General features: G+C 38.3%; 2 protein-coding genes and 1 long non-coding RNA gene across 5 annotated transcripts; 2 read left to right on the forward strand and 1 right to left on the reverse strand.

Annotated features, from left to right (window-relative positions):
* Nucleotides 1–7766: 7766 nt before the first annotated feature.
* Nucleotides 7767–10522, reverse strand: fam3a (FAM3 metabolism regulating signaling molecule A). 3 transcript variants are annotated; one of them, XM_072450000.1, is made up of 9 exons: nt 10492–10522; nt 10301–10405; nt 10127–10150; nt 9790–9916; nt 9550–9608; nt 9433–9483; nt 9267–9351; nt 8909–9035; nt 7945–8814 (listed from the first exon to the last, which is right to left on the reverse strand). In XM_072450000.1, the coding sequence occupies exons 1-9, from the start codon at nt 10502–10504 to the stop codon at nt 8716–8718; spliced, it is 690 nt and encodes a 229-aa protein (XP_072306101.1). In that variant the 5' UTR covers nt 10505–10522; the 3' UTR covers nt 7945–8715. The 3 variants fall into 3 exon arrangements, with proteins under 3 accessions (XP_072306098.1, XP_072306100.1, XP_072306101.1); XM_072449997.1 differs by having other exon boundaries at nt 7767–8814; nt 9267–9483; XM_072449999.1 differs by having other exon boundaries at nt 7769–8814; nt 9433–9608.
* An 840-nt stretch (nt 10523–11362) lies between these two features.
* LOC140362484 (uncharacterized) lies at nt 11363–13324 on the forward strand. Its single transcript, XR_011927101.1, has 4 exons — nt 11363–11438; nt 12182–12316; nt 12438–12493; nt 12662–13324. It is a non-coding gene; the product is annotated as an uncharacterized lncRNA (long non-coding RNA).
* Nucleotides 13325–16263: 2939 nt separating this feature from the next.
* Nucleotides 16264–21306, forward strand: idh3g (isocitrate dehydrogenase (NAD(+)) 3 non-catalytic subunit gamma). Its single transcript, XM_072450003.1, has 12 exons — nt 16264–16365; nt 16540–16584; nt 17144–17241; nt 17867–17982; nt 19220–19280; nt 19392–19524; nt 19642–19775; nt 19851–19953; nt 20045–20191; nt 20291–20385; nt 20466–20526; nt 20937–21306. Exons 1-12 carry the CDS (start codon nt 16285–16287, stop codon nt 21036–21038), a joined length of 1176 nt encoding a protein of 391 aa, XP_072306104.1. The 5' UTR covers nt 16264–16284; the 3' UTR covers nt 21039–21306.
* Nucleotides 21307–21989: the final 683 nt, after the last annotated feature.

Genomic DNA, 21989 nt, shown 5'->3' on the forward strand with positions numbered 1-21989 from the left:
GAAATATTGAAGTCAATCCTGAAAGAAGAGAAATAATATTGTATTAATAATCAGTCAAATATTCCTACACGATGATAGCAGATCAAACAAAACAGTTCAGATATGTTTGGAAAAAAAGATGACTGCAATAATTACTGTAATACAAGTGCTGCACAAAGAAAATGTAATAGAAAATTGCTTTCCAAAAACATTCACTCACAATGGTTTCTTGCAATTGCACTCAAATCATTACAAACCTTAATATAAATCAATAGGCTCCATGTGCTCTGTTTGAAACTTTTTTCAAGTAACCACTCTGATATTTACATTATGCTGGGATTAATGTATGTCAGCATTTATCAGCATGTCTTAAGTTGTGTTCAATAGTTCCATTAGTCAACAGAAAGCTGCAGTTACGACTATGTGATCCTAAACATTAAATATGGATGATGAACTGTGGGCCAGTGCAGTGTGAATAATTCATAGACAGCAGATTTGAACTGGAGTACTGCTAACAGATGTGCTAAAAACTAAAGCCTCATAAATAAACACAGCTAGAATTAGCATTATGATCTGCGTCAACTTCCTCATTCATTCATTCATTCTTTCATTCACAATCAAAGATAAGAAAGGCAAAACAGGTTTCTCCTTGACACTTGATGAACAGTACTAACACTTTAATGTTGATTCACTAGGGCGTGTCAGGGAGATGACAAGAGCTGCATTGGATATTTTGATTTTATTTTAGTAGGTTATACAACTGGAAATCATTTTTCAGAAGAAGGGCATCTGGAGAAATAATCCATGGGTCCAAAATTGTCACCTTTTATAAAAAAACAAAAACAGTTGAAACATTATATTTAAAAATCATGCATACTTTAAACCAGGGTGTTGTTTTAATATTTTTGACACATCGTGCACTCTACTCCCCCTGCAGTCAACAGTCAACTCTTTCCCTGTCAATACTGTATTCCCAAAACAGCCTGGTGTTACAACTCTCCAGCCAATATCACACTCACAGTGACAAGCTATTAATAAAGTTCAGAGAAAACATTTATGACTTATGCAGCATTCAGTAAGGATGCATACAATTGTAGCATAGTAGGAGCTTGATCAACCCAATGCAGCAAGCGGAATGTAAAACTGGAAAGTAGGCCATGGTATTAACTAACTTTGCACATTAGTTTACCACTCAGAACGTATTAACTTACTGTACGTGTGGGGCTGGCACTGGAGCAGCCAGAAAGAAACTGTATTGGGTTACCAACACTCTATGCTATGCAGGCGTCAATGGTATGCAAAAAGGCCTTTCTCAATTGCAAACTGCATCAAAGTCGTATTTCCTGCCTGCTCTAATGAGTATTGAACAAAGTAGTGAACTCTAGGGGCTCCACTGCAATGCACGGCCCCCATTATCTCCTTTATAACAAGGTCTTAAGAGAGGGCATCGCTGCAGGATTTGAGCACACACATCTGACGGCCAATGCTAGAAGCTGTCAGTCAAACTTAACACAATTAAGGATTAAAAAATCAAGTTGTGCAACATGTTTGTACTGACATGATAATTACAATAAGACGGGACACCTCCTACTACAGTACTCCACACATACCTGCTGCAAATGAGACGTGCAAATGTCATACAGCTTAAAATGTGAACTTCATACTCCAAGTGAGCTTGAAGTAGCATGAGTATTTATTCTTTATAATCACAACTGTTTGAATGACAACGCAAACTACACGCCTTGTGGCAACGTACAACATTTATCTTTTGAAATTTGAAACCATATTTCTGTGACTTCCTCTTCAGTGTTTACAAGTTTCCGTCTCACGGTGATAAACTTTGTTGTAATACAGGAAAGTCGACATGTAAAAGTGGTTTCTCATTACAAATGTGGGTACAGACTAGACTCTGATATGTGGCAGTAGTAGTAAGCTGACCGAAAAAGCCTTATCAAATAGCAACATTATTTACATAGTGGGAGATATAATGTAGAGTGGATCCAAAAAGGTAAAAACTAACAGGATGTATGTAGCATAAAGAGGAAAGTGGCCCTTTAAACACCAGCCTATTCATTGCGGCCCCTTAGGAAGGAGTTCCCATGGAAGCCACATACCGGACAGAGTTATCACAGCACATCAGACATGCTCAACAGATCACAGTCTGCTCTGGCCTGCCTCATCCTAACACAAACTTTTTATACCCTATCAAAAACACAACACGCATACCCTCACTCACGAGTATGTCCTGTTTGAAAAATAGAATGCCCACAGGAATTTACAGGCACCAGCCAAACAAAATGGCATACATGCAGTTTGATGCAACCAACCTTTCTTTTTTTTTCTTTTTTTTTACTCCGAAAGTGTGATTTATAGCTGAAGCACAAAAGCACATCAGACAAGTTGAAGTCTGCCTTGCTTCAGGTGCCTTAGAACACCTGCAGCTGCACCTATGCTGATGTGCACAATACAAATTATTATGACAGCTTTCTTTCCCTATTTAGCATGTCTACAAGCAGTTTCTGGGTAAATAAATCAATATGTTTAATATGTGTCATAAATGGGAACGACTGGATTGAATAATATTACTGTGCTAACTGGATGCTTTCATAATGTTGTGGATGTTGTTATGAACAATTATAATATAACTATTGTAATGTTACAAACATACAAAGTTTGGGTGAAGTTGTTGCCTGAACCTCACTTAAATAACTCATGCACTGTTGTTCTGAACTCGCTGTATTGTATATATTTCTCTTTAAGCTCTATTTATTTTATTTGTACAAATAATTGCATGCTCTTATTTTGTCATTATTTAGATTTGTCTTTCTATTATTATTGATTATTTGATGTTGCTGACCTAATCTACATCTTACTATTATTATGACATTATTATTTTGGTTGAATTTTGCTGTGTTATTACAGTTACAAAAGTAGTTACTGAGTTGAGTTGTATGCCTCGATATAGCAGTAGCTATGGCATTCAAATAGGCAATAGAAGGAAGCAGAAGTAACCTCTACAGCATGAGAAGTAATTATAATAGAAGAACCTGTTTTATTTCAGGTGTTGAGCATGAAAGTGGTAGTAGAAGTAGGCCACACATTATTTGTCAAATCAAGATGTAAAATGCCCGCCTTTTTTAACACCGTCACAAGCCTAAAGACATGTGCTTAACTGTACCCCGTGTGCAGTAGCTTGTCCAGGTCTCCCTTCATGGGGGGCACATAAATCCCCAGGGAAGCTACTGTGTCCGAATATTGGAAAGGCAGACAAAGCAAGCGCCATTGTGCTCAGTTTGTGCTTGTACGTACGCATTTTTGTGTTTGTTGATAAAAAAGTGAGATTCAAAAGTGGCGAGAGGGACAGGAAGGGATTGTAGCTGCGAAGAGGCAGGGCAGCGTGCAGAAGGAGGGGTGCAGCGTGTAGATGGGAAAAAATGTGTGTTTGAATGAGAACAAGAGAGAGATCAAGAGAGGAGGGGGTGCCATGGACAAAAAGAACCGGGCGGGGGATTTTGCCTGATAAAATATGTGCCAATGTTAGTGTGAATGAAAGCAGTGACTATGGCTGAATTTCTATTGGGACAATGGCTACAGTGGGGTGCAGGGAGAGGGTGAGAAGGGAAGAGAGGTGCTTTTGGGATTTACAATCGCAAAAGGTTGAAAACATGAGGTGACTACATTAGCACAGGCATAGTTTCCGTTGGTATGTACGGAGTCCCAGAGAGGCCGATAGTGAGGATGATTCAATAAAGACCATACTGCCTATAAAACCTGCTGCTGCCCAAAGATGGACCAAATGCGGATAGATAGTAGTGCTGTGTATTTTGAAGTAAACAAAGTACACAGCACAACTCTTTATTATGTAACTGCACTTGCTGTAAACTATAATTCAGAAAGCAAATGTAGCAGCACTTAACACGGCTATCCAAGCACGGATTCTATGTCATTTTATTGGTAACATTAGCATTATTACAAGGTATCTGTTGTAGTAGCACTAGCACAGTAGTAGCACTAACAATGTTATAAGAAAAAGTATCACACATATAAAAGTCTGAAATGTTACAACATTGTAAATGTGAAAGTTCAAGATCCTACACAGTATATACGATGTTCTAGTACTTCCTATTGTATTGTGACAAATTGGGTATTTTTAAGCCAAAGTAAATCTGACTTCTAACTCCCTGTATGTGCAACATCTTTATTTCAAAGTTCCTCATTAAGTAAGTATTTAGTTGCATAAGATACAGTAAGTCTGATCTGTATTGACTTCAGCCTCTTAATCCAAACTTGTTCATGTTTTTCTATACTGTGTTGATACACAATTATGAACAGACACATGATTTGTTTTTTTGTTTTTGTTTTTAAAAGGAACTAGTATTTTCTGAAAGATAATTGAATAAGTTAGAAAGCATCAGCATCGACAAACTTCCCTAATTTCATCCATGGTAACCTGATGAAATGGCTAATTGTCAGATTGAGTGCCACTCTGAAACAATCTCCATGCATGATTAATGCTGTCTGACTTCACAAGCCTGGGCAGTGCCAGCTCAGCTCCAATCCCACAGAGATTTAGTGAAGCTGGAGACTATAGCGGTCAGAGGAGGGGGACTGGAGACAGGACAGAGCAGCCCCCTTGGTAACAGCTTCAGAGAAAAGCTCAGACACTCAGGGAACTGTCCAGTCAAACTAGGGCTGGTTTTGAGCCACTTCTACATCAGAGAAAAAAATCATACAACTATGAACGAAGGCCATGGTTACCAAGGAAACCAGGTTTAAGTGCCATATGAGGAAAAAAGAAAAGAAAAGCAGCGATACACAGCTCAGGAACAGCATTTAGCCTTAGACATACAGACAGACCTGATGTGCACACTTTAGCAATCTGTTGTGGAAATAACTAAGACCTATATGAATCTTATGACCATTACATGAACATTTACATTCCATATCTTTTGTTACATATGATCTATACATTTTCAAATAAACCCAATCTCACAATAGGTAAAATCCTGTGGCTAAGGTCCTGACCAAGCACATCTGGAAATAAACCCCGGGCTCTGAAGGATGGGTCACACGCAGGGGACAAATTTCAATGCGATTATAATGATGGTTATATAGTGTGTGAGAGAAACCATATATCACCTTTCTAGGAGGTGGTTTGGCACAGACTGTAGGGGTTCCCAGCATCTGAGAGTATGGACCCTGCAGATTTGTATCAACTCACAATAGATTTTTTTCACAAATGGCTTTGCTTGAAAGGGTGGCCTTTTGAAATGTGGTGGAAAATATGAAACTGTCCTATACTATCTAACACTACTGTGGTTGTCACTAGTCATTAGCAAAACTCTGCTGAAAACATAACAAGCACTTTGTCCAATCCAGGTCAAGCATGTGAGGAGGGAGCAGCGTAGGTAGCACACACAGAACACTGTTCATAGAGTGTCCGGAGACTCTGGGAGACATATCTATGTGATGCTCAGAGCTGCTCCATTCTGAAGGCCTTCTTTAATCCAGGTGAGACAGAAAGGATGCTCCCTTTTCCCATCAGTATGAATCTACATTATATTCTCCTGAGCCTGAACTCCACTTTTCTCCATAGCTCTCTTTGGCAAAGAAAGTATTGTACCACAGTGTCAATGCTTTTTGGGCCCCTGTGGCTTCTGTAAGAGGTCTCTAAAATAAAGCCTATTGAAGTAAATGTATGTAATAAATGAGAAACAACTAACAAACACGCAACCTGGTGTCTTGTTTTATTGTTCAGTGACACTGAAGCAATGATTGCATGCTATTTATAGGCTCCTGTCAGCACACAACATAGAGCTGCCTGATGGGGCACTTCCACACTGAGGGCTGACACAGATTGGCTGAACTGGAACTCAAAAAGTCAAAAAGATACACAGGAAAGGTTGAGGCAACTGACACAACAACAAACAAAAGTGATCAACTCTGACCAGTGGTGCAGGAGGCACAAAGATCCCAGGTACAGTAGGACAGGCCTATAAAACACTTAGTGGCCCATGGGTCAGCTGTTTCAGCCGGACAGTACATCTCTGGTGCTTTGCCAGGACTCAATGAACTAACAAAGATGAGTGTTTACAGAGGCACTGTCTGTGGTGCCTCTATAGGATGTTCACTGTCACTGTCATTTTAAATTATTTAGGCTAGATTTTAAATATCTACACGCCGCAACCAAAACACAACCACATTCACACAGATGTACTGTACCTTTGAATTATTTGGTCCAGTGTAGGGTCCAGTGTAGGGTCCAGTGTAGGGTCCAGTGTAGGGTCCAGTGTAGGGTCCAGTGTAGGGTCCAGTGTAGGGTCCAGTGTAGGGTCCAATGGGCCAGCTTTCTCTCACATTTATCTTATTATACAAAGGCTATTTCCATCCGCGGTTGAATGAATTCCTCTACCCTGGAATCTTCACATAAAAAAGACAACATATATTAGCTCCTCGTGTCCTTTTATTCTTTTTCCCAGCCTTCGTTTGACGTGGCGCTTTCAGAAAATCCCCGGCGAAACCGTCTGAGCTGAGGACTTGGTGTACGTCGTGTTTCTATTCAGACGATGCCAACCGTTGCGTTTAGATTATCCCGCTCGCTCGCTCCGTGTGCCGGCTTCAAGTTGGACGCCCGGTCATCCATGCGCACCCTGTCAATATTTTGTAAACTTATGTACATAATTTACACGGCATGAGTGCGGTTCGGCCTCGCTCCGGTTCCTCTCGGTGAGCGCGCGGTGCCTGGACGCTGCACTTGCCACGGAGATCATCGTTATCCGTGCAGCGCAGTTACGTCGCTCGGCCACGCGGGGGCAGAGCTGCGACGCGTTTGTATCGTCGATGTTTCCACGGTTTGTTATGTGACTGTGGCGTTGCCTTCAGGGGCTGATGTGTAATTTCCACAACCAGCGCTCAGCAGGTCGGGAAGAACGCGCTCGTGTCGCGCAGCTGACCAGATTGTGAATTGATGTTATTATTTCTATGTTATGTAGAAAGGCTGGTTAATGTTTAGGCCCACAGGGGTGGATGGAGTAGTCCAAATGTGTAATTAAGTAAGAGTAAAGTACTTTAAAATAATATTATTCAAGGAAACGCACAAAAGAAAGACCAAGAAATGGCTCAAGGAAGAATCAAATGCTATTTGGATAAACTACTACTTCAATAAGAGCTCTATCTCTGCTCTATCTAGGCTAACATGATATATTATTTGATTTGATGTATGACAAACCCGGAAATAATGCACAGAAGGGTGTTTTCAAAGCAAATTCCACCACACAAACGAGTCAAAACGAAATCTTGTCACTCTATACAAATTATATATACTATTACTACTCAGAGAAGTACATTTAAAAAAACGTAAATATACTAACCAAGCATAATTGTTGGCTACATCCCACCACTGCTTATATAGTATGTATTTCACTTGCTTACCGACATACATATATATATTAAGTAGATTTATGAGGATTTCTTTGTATGGCACATGTCTGTGTGCATACCATAACAATGACACACACCTTACAAGAAGCACTAGTTATCGGAAAGGTGCGGCAAAAAATAACTCCCGAAATTCCAACATATCTAACCGTCCCTGAACGAGTCATTAAACACATCAATGAAACAAAAGGCATCACTTCCATAGCAAAACGTAACAATCACACAGGCACTTTTATTTTAGACTCCAAGTAAAGAATCAGAGTTAACAAAGAATTAATAACATAATCGAGGTAAGACAGGTTTTCTCCCATTCGCAATGAACGCAGCGGACATGCCCGGAGCACAATGAACTGACTAACCCCAGTCTGTGACGTTTGTCGCCCCCTTGTGACACGTTGGAGTTACTTCATCTAAAGGAGACGAGGACCTTTAGAGGAAATAATTTGAAAAGTTTTATTACTAGTGTCATTCTCACAATAAAAACATTGAGTGTGGAAGTTTATACATTTACACACAAATATATATATATATAAATTCTATGTGTCATACAATTTATTATACAACATTAGTGTGGAGCATTATAATTAGACTCACTGTAAGGCTTAATGGATACATTCAACAATAATAAAACACACAGAGGTTCAAAATGCACTTCAATAATGCGTGGTAGTTTGTGCTCAACTGGCTAGACAAAAATGTTCAGTTTCCTTCAAAAGTGTGTGTAAATTTGAGTTGGATTTATAGGAGGCAGAGACATATGAGATTTACATAGTCTGAGTGAGATTTAAATGTGGAAATCATGCTGATATAAAAGTCTATGTTAATGTATATGTCAGTGTTATTGCTGGCCAGTGAGGTGGGCTGTGTTTAAATATCCCCACGCATGTTTTTTTTAAATAATAATAAAAACGGCAAGCATCCTGATATGACAAATATGTAAACATAATAGCAAAAGAAGAAAAAAGGATGGTTAATTTATGGCAAGTGGAAAAATTTTACATTTGGATCTAAAATGTCCACAGCTCTCTCCTTTAAAGAATATAAGTGCAGTCTTGATGAACTATTATGCACTTTCTGCAAAGGTGTACTTTGTTTCCAGGCAAAGCCCTCATGCAATGATGAACTGCTTCTGCTTCCTATATTACCACACAAACGCTACCATAAGGAAAAAATAAAAGGTGGGTTTGGAAGTCCTTCTGTAGCTGCATCTACATCCACTTTACAGTTACGATTTGGTCAAACCTATGTCTTTGAAATCCTTGACTCATGTTGCAGCGTAGTGTAGCAAGTGTGTAAAACTTAAGTCACCAGTGGTGGCCGAATGGGAATACAACCATCCATCTCCAGTGACTCGGGCCAGCCTTCGTATTTGTTGCTGGTTTTACTGTTCTTCATTCGCTGAGAAAACAACATGAACTTGTACATTATGTTGATACAAACTATGACTTTTTTCACACAACTCTATCATAAAAACAAGTCATCACCAACATACTTGCTCAAATGGGCTCTTGTTTTCAATGCCTTTGGCGCCAACAAACACCCAGCTGTCTCTGAAGGCCAGCTCCTTCACCGCTGTGCTGCCGAGCTCCTCAAACAATTTCCGTGCCTCATCATTCAACCTGCCACACAGAATAAATACAATAATATTGTAACAATGCAACAAAGTGGCTTTTGATCTTGGTTCATGTTGTGTGCTACCTTTTCTGTGTGTTTGGTTCTGTGCTACGCTCTAAAGTACCGCAGTAACTATTACACTATTACACTCATATAAACCAGCTTATTAATTGATATTTATTTGTACTAAAACTCCAATCACAACACAAACAGATGATCAAGTTTAACGGTCTTACTTTGTGGCTGCATCATCAAATGATGTGACAAATACAAGTGTTCCTTCATGCAGCGGTCGGAGATACTTTAACAGGTCTGAGACATCTGAAACAGAACAGGATTGTAGTTTCAAGTAGTTCATGTTCCCATATGTAGTCCAGTAGATTGTGGAGGTGCTGACATTACCTCCTGCCCACATGTCAAATGTTTTGGTTCCCAAAAGTTCTCCAGTTACACCTGCAGCAAGCAACAAAGTTAATGTACACAAATTATAGCCAAAAGGGAGGTGTGTGACAGACCTACCATTTGCCAATGCTATGTTTAGTCCTCTGCCAACATTGTCTTTTACACTGCTTATTAACCTGTAACACAGAAACATAGAATCTATTCACTATCAACACAATATACAATGGACCAAAACAAATATATAAATATTATATTTGCATTAAAGTATAAAGGATGTGCATGGAAGCACACAAACAAATCCGTAACAGCAGAAAAAATTGCAGGTTCGTACAAGAGCCTCAGGAGCCTTAAACTCACATTTTGTCCTCCAGGCAGATTTTTGGACCGATCACATTTGCAGCACCAGACACGATACGGAAAGCCAAGTGCTTTGCAGGACATGGAGCTGACAGGCCACACTTGTACCGCCGCGGACGAGCTTCAACTAAAAAAGACAACCTAAGTTACTATAAACCCTTAAGATGTCAAGTTGATGTTTATTTCAAGGACATTTTAAGTAGTATACATGCTTACACACGGATAAGTGAAATTACGACATTATAATTGCTATTTTACAAGTGTGGTGTAAAAGTGCAGTAACAACTGTTGGCATGTGTGTGGGTGTGTTTTCTTTACACATCTGTAGCATACATACCAGATGTTGGTTGTTCACTTGCACCTAAAACAAATACAATATTAACAACCAACACAAAAAACATTATTATTTTCATTTCTTTAAGTAGCTTGAATAGAAATTAAAACACAACTGCACTTAAGATTTGGAATCATAGAACTTGAATAGGTTTTTATAAATATTTGTCTAACGTACCGCCAAATAAACCAAGAATGTAGCTATTTTCGCCCCCAAAAAAGGTATTTCCAAGGAGCCAGCAGAGCCCCACCAGCAGCAGCAACACCACCATGCGCAGAGGACCTGAACAAGAAATACATATTAATGACCTGCGCCTCGAAAACACTGCACAAACCAGTTCACCTAGAATCTCCAAACAGCTTACTAACCAGTTAATCTCATGTCTTCTCTTTTCCAAACCTGGAAGTACAAATCAGCACAGTGAATACTGAACATCAGAAAGGTGTGATCACAATTAAAAAGGTGGAACAAATTACCTTGTTGTAGTGGGTGGGTGCAGTAGACGCCCCCAATGTATTAAAATATAGAACTTCTCATAAAAAAAAATAGTGATTGGTTGAAATGCACCAATATTTATGAACAGAAGGGTGATCCTGGTGTGTTCTAGTTTAGAAATCGGATCTGTCTAACTTAGTCTAAACTAGTAAATACTTATCAACGAAGACCTAGATGGTCCTGGACCCACAATCTCTCGATATTACATAGAATAGAACGTAGTGCAAAGTCAAATCAATCTTACCGTTCCGTGTTCTAATGTTAGTGTCTCTTTTTCCGAGCTGGAAAGTGCTGCTCTGTCGCCTTTTCCTCTGGGGACGCGATTTATTTTTTGCGTTGTTTCCTCATCGGGGCGTTTTCAACAACTTAAAGCCGCACTTACATTGTCTTCATGCGCTAAACACACAAACCACACATTTTTTGAGCTAGTTTTTTCTGTGTTCATTTGTCTTCCGGGTAGTTTTGACAACCACCAACCATGGATGTATTATAATATCTGGATAGGCCACGCCCCCTCTGCCTCTGGCTCCAAATTGAGTAGTGGCCACTTCGCAGAATGCAGCCTTCTGGTCGGACCATTTCAGGAGTTCGGCCTCTAAAATTACCAAACATGCTAAATTGTTTTTAGTCTAAAAATAAAATAGAAGGAATTTCACTCTTCAACTGTTTCTAAAATACTTAAAAAATACAATTTAACCTCCCGGTGAACGGTGTACGCGCACCGAGCGCGCACGTGACCCTCATGAACGAGCCTCGGGAGAACATGTGACGGAAACTAAACACAAGCAGAAGAAAGTGACCAGACGAGACCACGAGACACGTAAGTTGTGTTTGTATGTCATTCCTCACGTTTCACACATCGTTCCATATGAAGTGTAAAACAACGATTACACAGTTAACACAAGTTAACACGAGCTAACACAAGCTAACACGAGCTAACGTAAGCTAAAGTTTAGCTACACAAAGATGCAATAACACGTCACGATGGCTCGTGCTTCTGCAAATAAATAACAAATTATTTCTCTTACTAAATGTTCTATTAGACAAGAGGTTATGCACAGATCAAGGAAAACTAGAGAAAGAAGGGAAATAAAGTGATGTTTGTATTATGTGCTATAAAAAACTACCAATAATTCAAATATAACCTGCTATAATGGGTCATATCTTACATATATAAATGTAAAGGTAAATGTAAAGGTGTTTAAAAGTGACAGTCCTGTACTTACAGGGGCTGAGACGACATTTGAGGTTTTATTACATATTTAATAATGAAGTGTGCTGTGTTTAAATAAAGCACACGCTTGTTTTCTATAGGAATGTCATGGATTTACTTCCATGGACTATGTAGAGATTTAGCAAACATGTGAGTTATGTTCTAACTTCTAAGGTTTAAACTTATGCATAAATAAATGACTTTTGGTTCTAGCTTTAAAAAATAATGTGAAAAGAGGAACTTTTGTGTTACAGAGCGAAATGTAAATCTGTCAATAACATATTCCAGCTTTTCTCTGTTAAATGTGCAGAATATATCAATGTTCTAATGAGTATCTTTCTCATCTTCAGAGTGCTGACCAGTGAGTTTAGTCTGTCTGTGCTGTCCAGAGCTCTACAGGTCACTACAGGTCACTACAGGTCACTACAGGTCACTGCAGACACAGAGTCATCTCAAGTAAACTCCTGACGACTCCAAAGCAAAAGGTATTTTAATAATAACTTCTGCCTCGACTAAAAGTAAACAGTGTAGAATCAGTATTTTGAATTTATAAAATGTCTGTTTTGTTATGACCAAAAAAACTAAATGATAATTGTTCTTCAAAAGAGCCACTGATGTGTCACATGTGTCTGTGAAGCAGCTTCAGGACAAACATGTGAAGTGTATGTTATATGACTTGTATAATCTATACATATGAAGTGTATGTTCTATGACTTGTATAATCTATACATATGAAGTGTATGTTCTATGACTTGTATAATCTAAACATATGAAGTGTATGTTATATGACTTGTATAATCTAAAGCTGTGACATGTTCTGTTTGTCTCAGTCATACGATGGAGCTGAACGGTGCAGTTACTGAGGTACAGAAGACTGCGTAGCCATGGAAACAAAGTCTTGTTAAATACTGAGATATTCAGTATTTAACGCAATAATGTCACATTCATGTGCATATAACTGATGTAAAAAGAGTGTTTATTTTACCATTATTATTAGTATTATTTTGTCTTACGCTGTTTTTATTTTATCTTTATTTCCCCCTCCATTCTTTATTAAGGTATGAGAGGTTCTGTCTATAGGAGTTTTTGTTTATAAGAGTTCTTCTATTAAGATCGATCTATTAAGAGTGTTTTTTAAACTTCCTATAAGTTATCTGTCCTTTTCCTCTGGATCTACTGTGTTGCAACAACAAAATTTCCTCATGTGTGGACAATAAAGGAATATCTTATTTTATTCAGTTTGTTCTATTTGACTTATACAGGTTGTTTTATCATTGTTAAAATTTTTATGTTGCACTGAATCACCAAAGCAAGTTCCACTGTTTGTGAATTCTGTTCTTTGACAATGGAATAAACCTTTTCTGATTATATTAATGATGATAATAATAATGAACATTACACAGACTCCAAAACCCCTTAATAAGGGACTCCCACATTGTAGCTTTAAAACTCATTGGAGCTTTAAAACTCAACTAAAACTGGCTAAAATCAATTTATCATTTGTAGTTATAATCAGATTTGCATTTATTGAACAAGTTCATTCATGTTCATTATTTGTATTAAATACATTAATAAACAAATGTGTTTTGTATTTATTAAAGATTGACATGATAAAAAAAACGACACAAAAGGAAACTGAATATAATTAAATACTGCTTAACTCAATTATGTAACAGAATCGATGATTATATTTTATATTTCTTCTCATCTGATTAAAAAAAATGCATATTGGCCAAATTATATTATGTAAATAAATAACTGAAAAGTTAATAACAAAATAAATACCCAAACCAAAAACTACAGAAAATGATGAGGACGTTATTAAACCTCTAAATGTAATTCATTGTCATTAAACCAGACTTTTTATCTTAACACTTCTTTATAATTCTCTTAAATATCAGAGCTTTACAACATGATACATGTATATTTATAGATGGATATAACAATTCATCATTATACGTTACGTAAACAGACTATTTCAAGCCGAATCATTCCAAAAGTCCGTGTTGACTTCTCAGTCTTTCACGCTGCTGTGACGTGCGCGCTCCCGACGCCAAAGCCTCACGGCGATGACGTCACAAAAGTGGGAGGAGATATACCACTGTTCAGGAAGTAATGCGGAACTAAAAAACTTTTTTGGAACCATGCGCCAATGAGCAGCTCCATAGGTTTCAATGGCGGCCATCTTGGCTTCCGGGGGCTTGCCATGGATCTATTATAATATGGGGCTTGCCACCAACCTGGGATCTTCTTCGTGGGTTTTACTTTGTGGCGAATGTGTGACTCAACGTTTAGGTGCATTTACGCCATCTGCTGTATTGGAATATTGACCAGAGGTTTCTACTTCCCAACCCCAAAAAATAAAAATAAAATAAGAAATAAAATAAGAAAAAAAACAATAGAAAGACAAAAAAAAAAAAAAAAATAAAACACAATAACTAAATTCTATTGATTAGGCCTGACTCCTTCAATATAAGATAAGATAATCCTTTAATGTTAATAGAACTCTTATGAACAAAAACAAAAAACTCATATTAACAAAAACTCCTCTCCTATCTTAATAGGGAATGGAGGGGGGGAAATAAAATAAAATTGATAAATAAAAATAAAAAGATAAAAATAAGATAATAAAATAATGATAATAGAATAAAATAAAAATAAAATGAAATAAAAATAGCTAGCACAAGACTAGGTAATACTATTAGCAGGTAAGTAAACCGAATAAAAACAAAATAAAACACTCTTAATTACAGGTATTGTATTATTCAAGAACCTAATAAAGGTCTTCTGCTTAACCCACTTGAATATGTTTTGAATACTGACTTCCATTTTCCCCTGGTTGCTCAACTCATTGATAATACACTGCTATTTCTCTCTGTACTTGTCACAGTGAATGATGGAATGCTCGATTGATTTTTCTTCACCACAGTGATGACAAAGCCCTGTTGGATGCTTGTTTATTAGATGTAAAGACTTGTTTAGCTGGGTGTGTCCTACTCTGAGTCGAGTGATGGCCCTCTTTTCCTTGGTGCTCCCTCTGATTGTCTGCCCTGATCCAACTGTTTTCTGAAGTGCGTTTAGATGCCTCCCTTTTGTTTGCCACTCTGCCATAATAAAGGTTTTGATAACTGACTTGGCCTCTGATCTGCTCAAATGTATGTCCATGAAAGGAGCATCTGTTAAAAGTGCCTGCTTTGCCAGTGTGTCTGCTGCTTCATTACCTTCTATACCCCTGTGAGCTGGGATCCACATAAAAGAGACACAGGCTGTGCCAGTTTTCGTGTATTTCTATTACTAAGTCTTGTCTACTCGAGGACCTGAAAGATTGGATTGCCATTAATGAGGAACTTGAATCGAAACAATTTACCACCTCCATCACCTGAGAATTCTCCAACCACTCTAAGGCTGCTAGAATTGCCAACATCTCAACAGTAAAAACTGCCAGGTTATTTGTTGCTCTCCTCTGGGCTGAAACATGTAAATAAGGAACAACAAATGCAAACGCTGTAGATCCTATTATAGTGTCTTGAGCCGTCTCGTCTGTATAAATCGGGACATATGAACTGTATAATGTTCTCAGCAGCACCCTACTGATTTCTGAGCCTTGGTTTTATCCAGAATATAGAAGTCTACTGAAGCGGCAGGAAACTATGAAGGTTATTTTGTGTTTGTATTCCAAAAAAATTACATTGAATCTTTTTTGCATCGAATTTTTTTTTTGGGCAACAAATCTAGTAAAAATATTCATTGTATATAAATACGATTCAATTTTTTTTAAAGATTCGATGTAAAACGAAATACAATGTATAAAAAAAATTAAATTCTATGTAAAAAAAATAAATTATATGTAAAAAAATGTATAAATTCGATGTAAAAAAATTCAATGTCAAAAAAAATAAATCGTAATAAAAACACAAAATAACCTTCATAGAAACCCCCATGGAGGAGAGGTGGGAATCGCAACTGTGGGTGAAAACTGTTTCTGGGTTAACACATGGATCTATTATAATATCGGGGTTAACATCATTAACTCTGCTGTGTCATTACTCCTCCATCATGCAAAACAACCTCTCACTCTCCCCCATCATGTTCACCAAGCTGTGCGCACTGAGCATGCGCAGATTGACCCAAGTTGGACTACGCAATAAAATGTATGGAAAAGCAAACGTTCAAAATAGCTCTCAATTATTATAAGAATAAAATTATAGACAACAAAGAAAACAAAGCAAGTGTCCTATAGTAGAAGTTGAAAATATATATATATATTTTTTCAGATTTTGTCCGATATTTCTCCATCAAGGGATTATCATTCATACATTTTCAGGAATACTAAATACTGGGGTTGTGTATGGTATGAAAATATACAAACAATAAAATAAAAGGAAGCTACATTATTCCGGAAGTACTATTACGCTGGCAACTGTCCACTGTACTTCATTTGCTCTAAAGCAACATGGCAGCTCACAGTCCCGTGCTCTCGATGTCCAAAATAATCAGTTCTCTCTGGGGAGGACGCCTGGGAAGTGCGGCCAAAGTATGTGTGGCACTTTGTGTAATATATGTTGTATTTACGGTAGTTGGACGTATTTAGGTGTAGGATTTGTTTATTTGAACGCAAGGTCAAATACATTAGCAGTCGTTAGCAGCGTACGCGCGTTGAGCAGTAAACATAACATGAATTAATGGTCATTCTTACAATGTGTTAAAGGTTTGGGGGACGACAACGGTGACCAGCCAGAGGAACAAGTCTTATGTACGTATGGGACTGCTGCTCATTATTTTAAGACCCCACCTGGATGAATGGGGTGTTACATCGACTGGACACGGGGACTGAATTTACCTTTGTGTTGTATATTATGGTGGAAGCGTAATGTCCATGCTGTGTTGTTATGCATATGACTTGTTCAAACATGTCGGGATTTCATGCCATCTCGTATTTTATGTTTATTTGTCTGTTATTGATACCTACCACTTTGGTGTTTGTTAACTGAAACTTTTATTATCTTGTCCATGATCAACTTCAGGGAGAAAACATAGTAAGTAACATTCTTTTTCTTATTTTCTTTTGGGTGTTTCTTGCTCTTTACTTGAGTTTTTATTATTTGTGTTAGCAGGGTTGGGTAATCTAAATCATTAATACGATCTTTGTTAAAACATATAATGCATCATAATTCTGCCAAGCCTCTAGGCTAAGTCTTATTAATTTATGTTTTGCCCAGCCTCAGTCTAATGTTGGTGCTTGTTTATCACCTACATTTATTTATTAACACTCACTGTCTCATGTATTAACACAGATTTTTTTTTTATTACAGCCCCCTCCTGCTAAATATGGAGGCAGACACACAGTCACTCTTATTCCTGGGGATGGGATCGGACCAGAGCTGCTCAGTCACGTCAGAGAAGTTTTCAGGTAAACAATATTCAATAATATGCCATTTTAACACCAGAGAAAACATATCAGAATCAGTGAGGGGTTTATTGCCATTGTCAGTGAACATAATTCACAAACTCAGAACTTGCTTTGGCATTAAGGTGCAACATACAACAATGAATAATAATAATAATAGTAGCAAAATGTATAAAAAGGGCATGCATCCGAAGGTTCTGGTCCGGATGGACCGTAGCCTCCTGCCTGAGGCGAGTGGCTCAGGAGCAGAGCAGGGAGGATGGTGTTTAATATAGAGCTGATGTCCACAAACAAGATCCTGGCAGAGGTTCCCAGGGAGTCCAGATGCTACAGGATGAAGTGGAGTTCCAGGTTGATGGTGTCGTCTACAGATCTGTTGGCTCTGTAGGTGAACTGCAGGGGGTCCAGTTGGGGGGAGATGGGGCAAGACCAGGCATTCTAATGAATTAATAAATGCAGACGTCAGCGTCACAGGTCTGTAGTCATTATAAGTCTAGTGATCCGGGGGACCGGCATGATAATGGACGATTTGAAGTAGGCTGGGACACGCCATGACTCCAGGGAGGTGTTGAAAATGCTCCTGTCTGGTCAAGCATATTGTTATCTTGCAAGTGCTTATTTCTTACAGATACAGCTGCGTGCCCGTGGACTTTGAAGTGATACATGTGAACTCTGCTCTGGAAACCGAGGATGACATTGACAATGCTATTACTGCCATCCGCCGTAATGGAATTGGCCTCAAAGGTAATTTTCATTAATCAATTCAAGATATCATATATATCCTAAACGTATATTTTTGTATTTGTATATGATGAACTATACAGCGCTACCATGTATGATATTGCAAGTAAATAAAGTTATAGACTGGGGCATCTGAAAACATTTACTGTTTTTGTATGAACACTGTAAAAAGTTAAAGTTGTGCATTGATAGTTTAACATGTATTTTCATTTAGCTACTTTCCCTGTTAAAGGGCAACATTCACCTTTGTGTTAATTTCCAATAATTACTGGGCATTTCTATGAACAATTTTCAACCCCCTTGTACAATAATACGACGTTATATTATTAATAATTTGTTAAAGCTGTGGAATATTTAAATTATAATTCTCTGGTGTTTTTTGGCGGAAGGTATCCAAGTGTTACATCTTTATTCTTTAGACTTTATTCTTTAGAGTTCATTCTTCAGTTCCAAAAACATGACATCCTCTTCTTATTCTTCTTCTTCCTCCTCCCCATCTACTTCCCCTTCTTCTTTGGTCTTTTGTCTTCTCCACTTCCACTCGCCACTCTTTTTTCTTTTTTTCTATTTCTTCTTCTTCCTCATCATCTTCTTCTATCCTCTTCTTTCTTCTTCTTCTTTCTCCTTCCTCCTTCCCAGCGCTCCACAGCATCCACCCACTGTAATTGTGATTTCTGGAGTTACTTCCGTTGTGCATCCACTGTGGACAAGAGACCAGCGACGCCCCTACCTCCATTCCTTTACTTCATTTACTCTGATTCCCCAAAAGCAGATTTCCTTCAATCTGACTCCCATTTAGCGCATTCAGCATGCTTTCTATTTCTGCCCATTCAAGCTCTTTTGTTCTAAGGAATCTTCCTGCAGCTTTAGCAATGATCCTGATTTAAGCAGCTCAGTTTATAACATTCACCATAAAGTGTACAAAATCCTTTCTATCCACAACCAAGGTATCCTCAGTAATTCTGGAACCTCCACACTTGGAACCTCCACACGTATGGTTGCCTGCGATAACTCCTCTGACCGTGTTTCTCTCAGCATCAGACGTTTAATCTCAATTGCTTTCCTTCGCTGAGGCACGTCTTTGCACACAACCAGCAGCGAGCCATCTCCAAGGACTCTCTCATCCTTGATCTCTCCCACAGTCTTATTTAGGCTCATCGTCAATGTCTACTTTAACAGACCATATAAGGTCATGAAGAAACCCTCCAATTTGATGTTTGAATGTCTTCTCTTCTTACAGGTAACATAGAAACTAAACATACTTTGTCACCGTCCGTGAAATCCTGGAATAATTTGCTTCGGTAAGACCCTCAATAGATTATTTTGTTTACCAAATTTAATTTTCTTAATAAAAATAACATGTCCTTTCACACATTGTATTTTTACTTGACCCTTATACTTTGTCTTTACAGCACAAGATTAGACCTGTATGCCAACGTGATGCACTGCCAGTCTCTCCCCGGAGTTCAGACTCGGCACAAGAATATTGACATTATAATCATTAGGGAGAACACGGAGGGAGAGTACAGCAATCTGGAGCATGAGGTCAGGAGCAGCATAAAACTCCCAAAACATTTGTCTTTTGAATACTAAAACTTAGTATTTTTTTCCCCTGAGCTCTTTATTCAATGTATGAAAATTGCTCTCTGTTCTTTACCCAAGAGTGTTTCAGGAGTAGTGGAGAGCCTTAAGATCATCACCCGAAACAATTCCCTCAGGATTGCAGAGTATGCCTTCAAACTGGCCCGTGAGAAAGGCCGCCGCAGGGTCACTGCTGTGCATAAAGCCAATATAATGTGAGTTGGAATTTGTCTTCATTTGAAATCAAATCCGTGTGGGCCAGCGTGCACTAATGTACGTGTGCTTAATAGGAAGCTCGGTGATGGTCTGTTCTTGCAGTGCTGCAACGAAGTGGCCGCAGGCTATCCAGACATCACCTTTGACAGCATGATTGTGGACAACACTACTATGCAGGTAAGAGCCAAGTACATTTCGCATGACATTTGCCTGATGTCTGGAAGAAGCTGGCATTAAATAGACTCCGGCTACTGTTTGTGTCTTCTAGCTGGTGTCCAAACCACACCAGTTTGACGTGATGGTAATGCCTAATCTGTACGGGAATGTGGTCAGCAATGTTTGTGCGGGCCTAGTGGGAGGGCCTGGCCTTGTGCCCGGTGCCAATTATGGCCGTGACTATGCTGTTTTTGAAACTGTAAGTACTTTCAATTCCGCAAAAAGGAAAAGGACAATGTTTGCAGATTCCATTATGCTGAAGCTGGTTTTCTGTTATCATTGTGTCTAAATTTATCAGGCAACAAGAAACACAGGCAAAAGTATTGCAGACAGGAACACTGCTAACCCGACAGCCATGCTGCTGGCCAGCTGTATGATGCTGGACCATATTAAGTAAGGGTTCATATATAACAAGTCTTTCATATTGTTCTGTAAAATATGTATTTCAACAATATATATTTTTTTTTCCCCAGGCTGAATAATTATGCAAGTCTGATTCGAAACGCAGTCCTCACTACCATGAATGAGACCAGGGTGAGTTTCCTTCTCAAGTATCATCCTCTTTACACTGTCACTGTCCTAAAGCTCTGCACACATTGTAGTTTGACATGTGGCTCGGAGGCACTGGTGGAAGGTCTGGCATGTTTCCTCATCACATTGCACAAAGCAGTTTTGTGTGTGGCCATACATTGCTATCGCTGTATGATTTACACCATTGTCTGGTATCAGATTTTACATTATCCCTGCGATAGCATTAATTACAATGCTTGTAAAACATGATCTATGTATTTGCTGAGCTTATTATCAACTAGAGGGCCCACTTCAGACTTTATTGCTTCCACATGAATACATATTATTAATTAAGTAATAAAAAGCTTGGCCTGTAGAATGTTTTAAGAGTTCGGTTTAATTTCCATAATGTAAAGGCTGTTTTATCTTTTCAGTTGCATACTCCAGATATTGGGGGTCAGGGCACAACGTTGGATGTGGTCCAGTCTATTATGAAGAATATCCAGAGTAAAGGACAACTCACTTCAGAGCTCTAGATGATCAATAAGGAACAGCCACACTTAAACTCACTGGAGTCATTGGAGCAGATGTCGGTACCCACAGGTGCACAATCTGACAGTATAGTAAAATTATTATTAGTGTCTCATCAACTTTTTATTATTCATTTTGATTTCTGTTTTAGAAAATGCCTGTTACATGCATAAGACGGTTTACTGTTTGACATTATGACTCCAAAAATCTTAATCTTTGCTATAAAAACATTCTTAATTTAAAGGGGTGGATTGTGGACTAGAAGCTGCTAAAACCAAGCATAATTGTTCATAGCGAAATGTATCTCTTTTAACCTTTAATTGAATGTCTGTGGAAATGTGGGGTGTTACAAGTATACTTGTATCACCAATAAATATAATATATTATATTATCTTGCTGTTTCTATTTTTTTTTATACAATTAAGTTGTCATTAGGAACCTTTGGCTAAACCTCTTCTGATTAATTGTTTAAAAGACTCTTCTGACTTTCTGCTTCGGTGGACGAGGAAATGAGTTACCAAGGGTTGAGCTCCCTGATCCTTACGTTTGTTTTACAATTTCACGCCCCATCAAAAGATCTTTGCAATGAGCAGATGACATGTTGTAGTTATATATTTGAACACTAGGTGGCAACGCTACTTTCTGTCATTCACTGCATCATTGAGAGGCCAACGTTTTACCAATGCCTTGACTAATGCCTTTTAGATGTATCACAACCATCATCACAAACTCCATATACTTTGTGATATTATTTGCCAGATAATATCTGACAAAAATGTCCCCAATGTTTCCTAATTGACAAAACTTATTCAGTATTCACACATGTGGTCTTCCAAGAAGCTGGATTTAGATTTTTTCTTTTCTAAGAATGGAGTGAATGTTATTGGCCCCGTCTCTGTTAGATGCTGTATTCGTTTTCTTAGTCGCACTGAAGCTAAATCTACTTGTTCTATAGG

The sequence above is a fragment of the Eucyclogobius newberryi genome, unplaced genomic scaffold, assembly GCF_026437365.1.
Source record: "Eucyclogobius newberryi isolate DKJ021-1_F unplaced genomic scaffold, fEucNew1.0.hap1 SCAF_17, whole genome shotgun sequence".
In the NCBI taxonomy this organism is placed as follows: domain Eukaryota; kingdom Metazoa; phylum Chordata; class Actinopteri; order Gobiiformes; family Gobiidae; genus Eucyclogobius; species Eucyclogobius newberryi.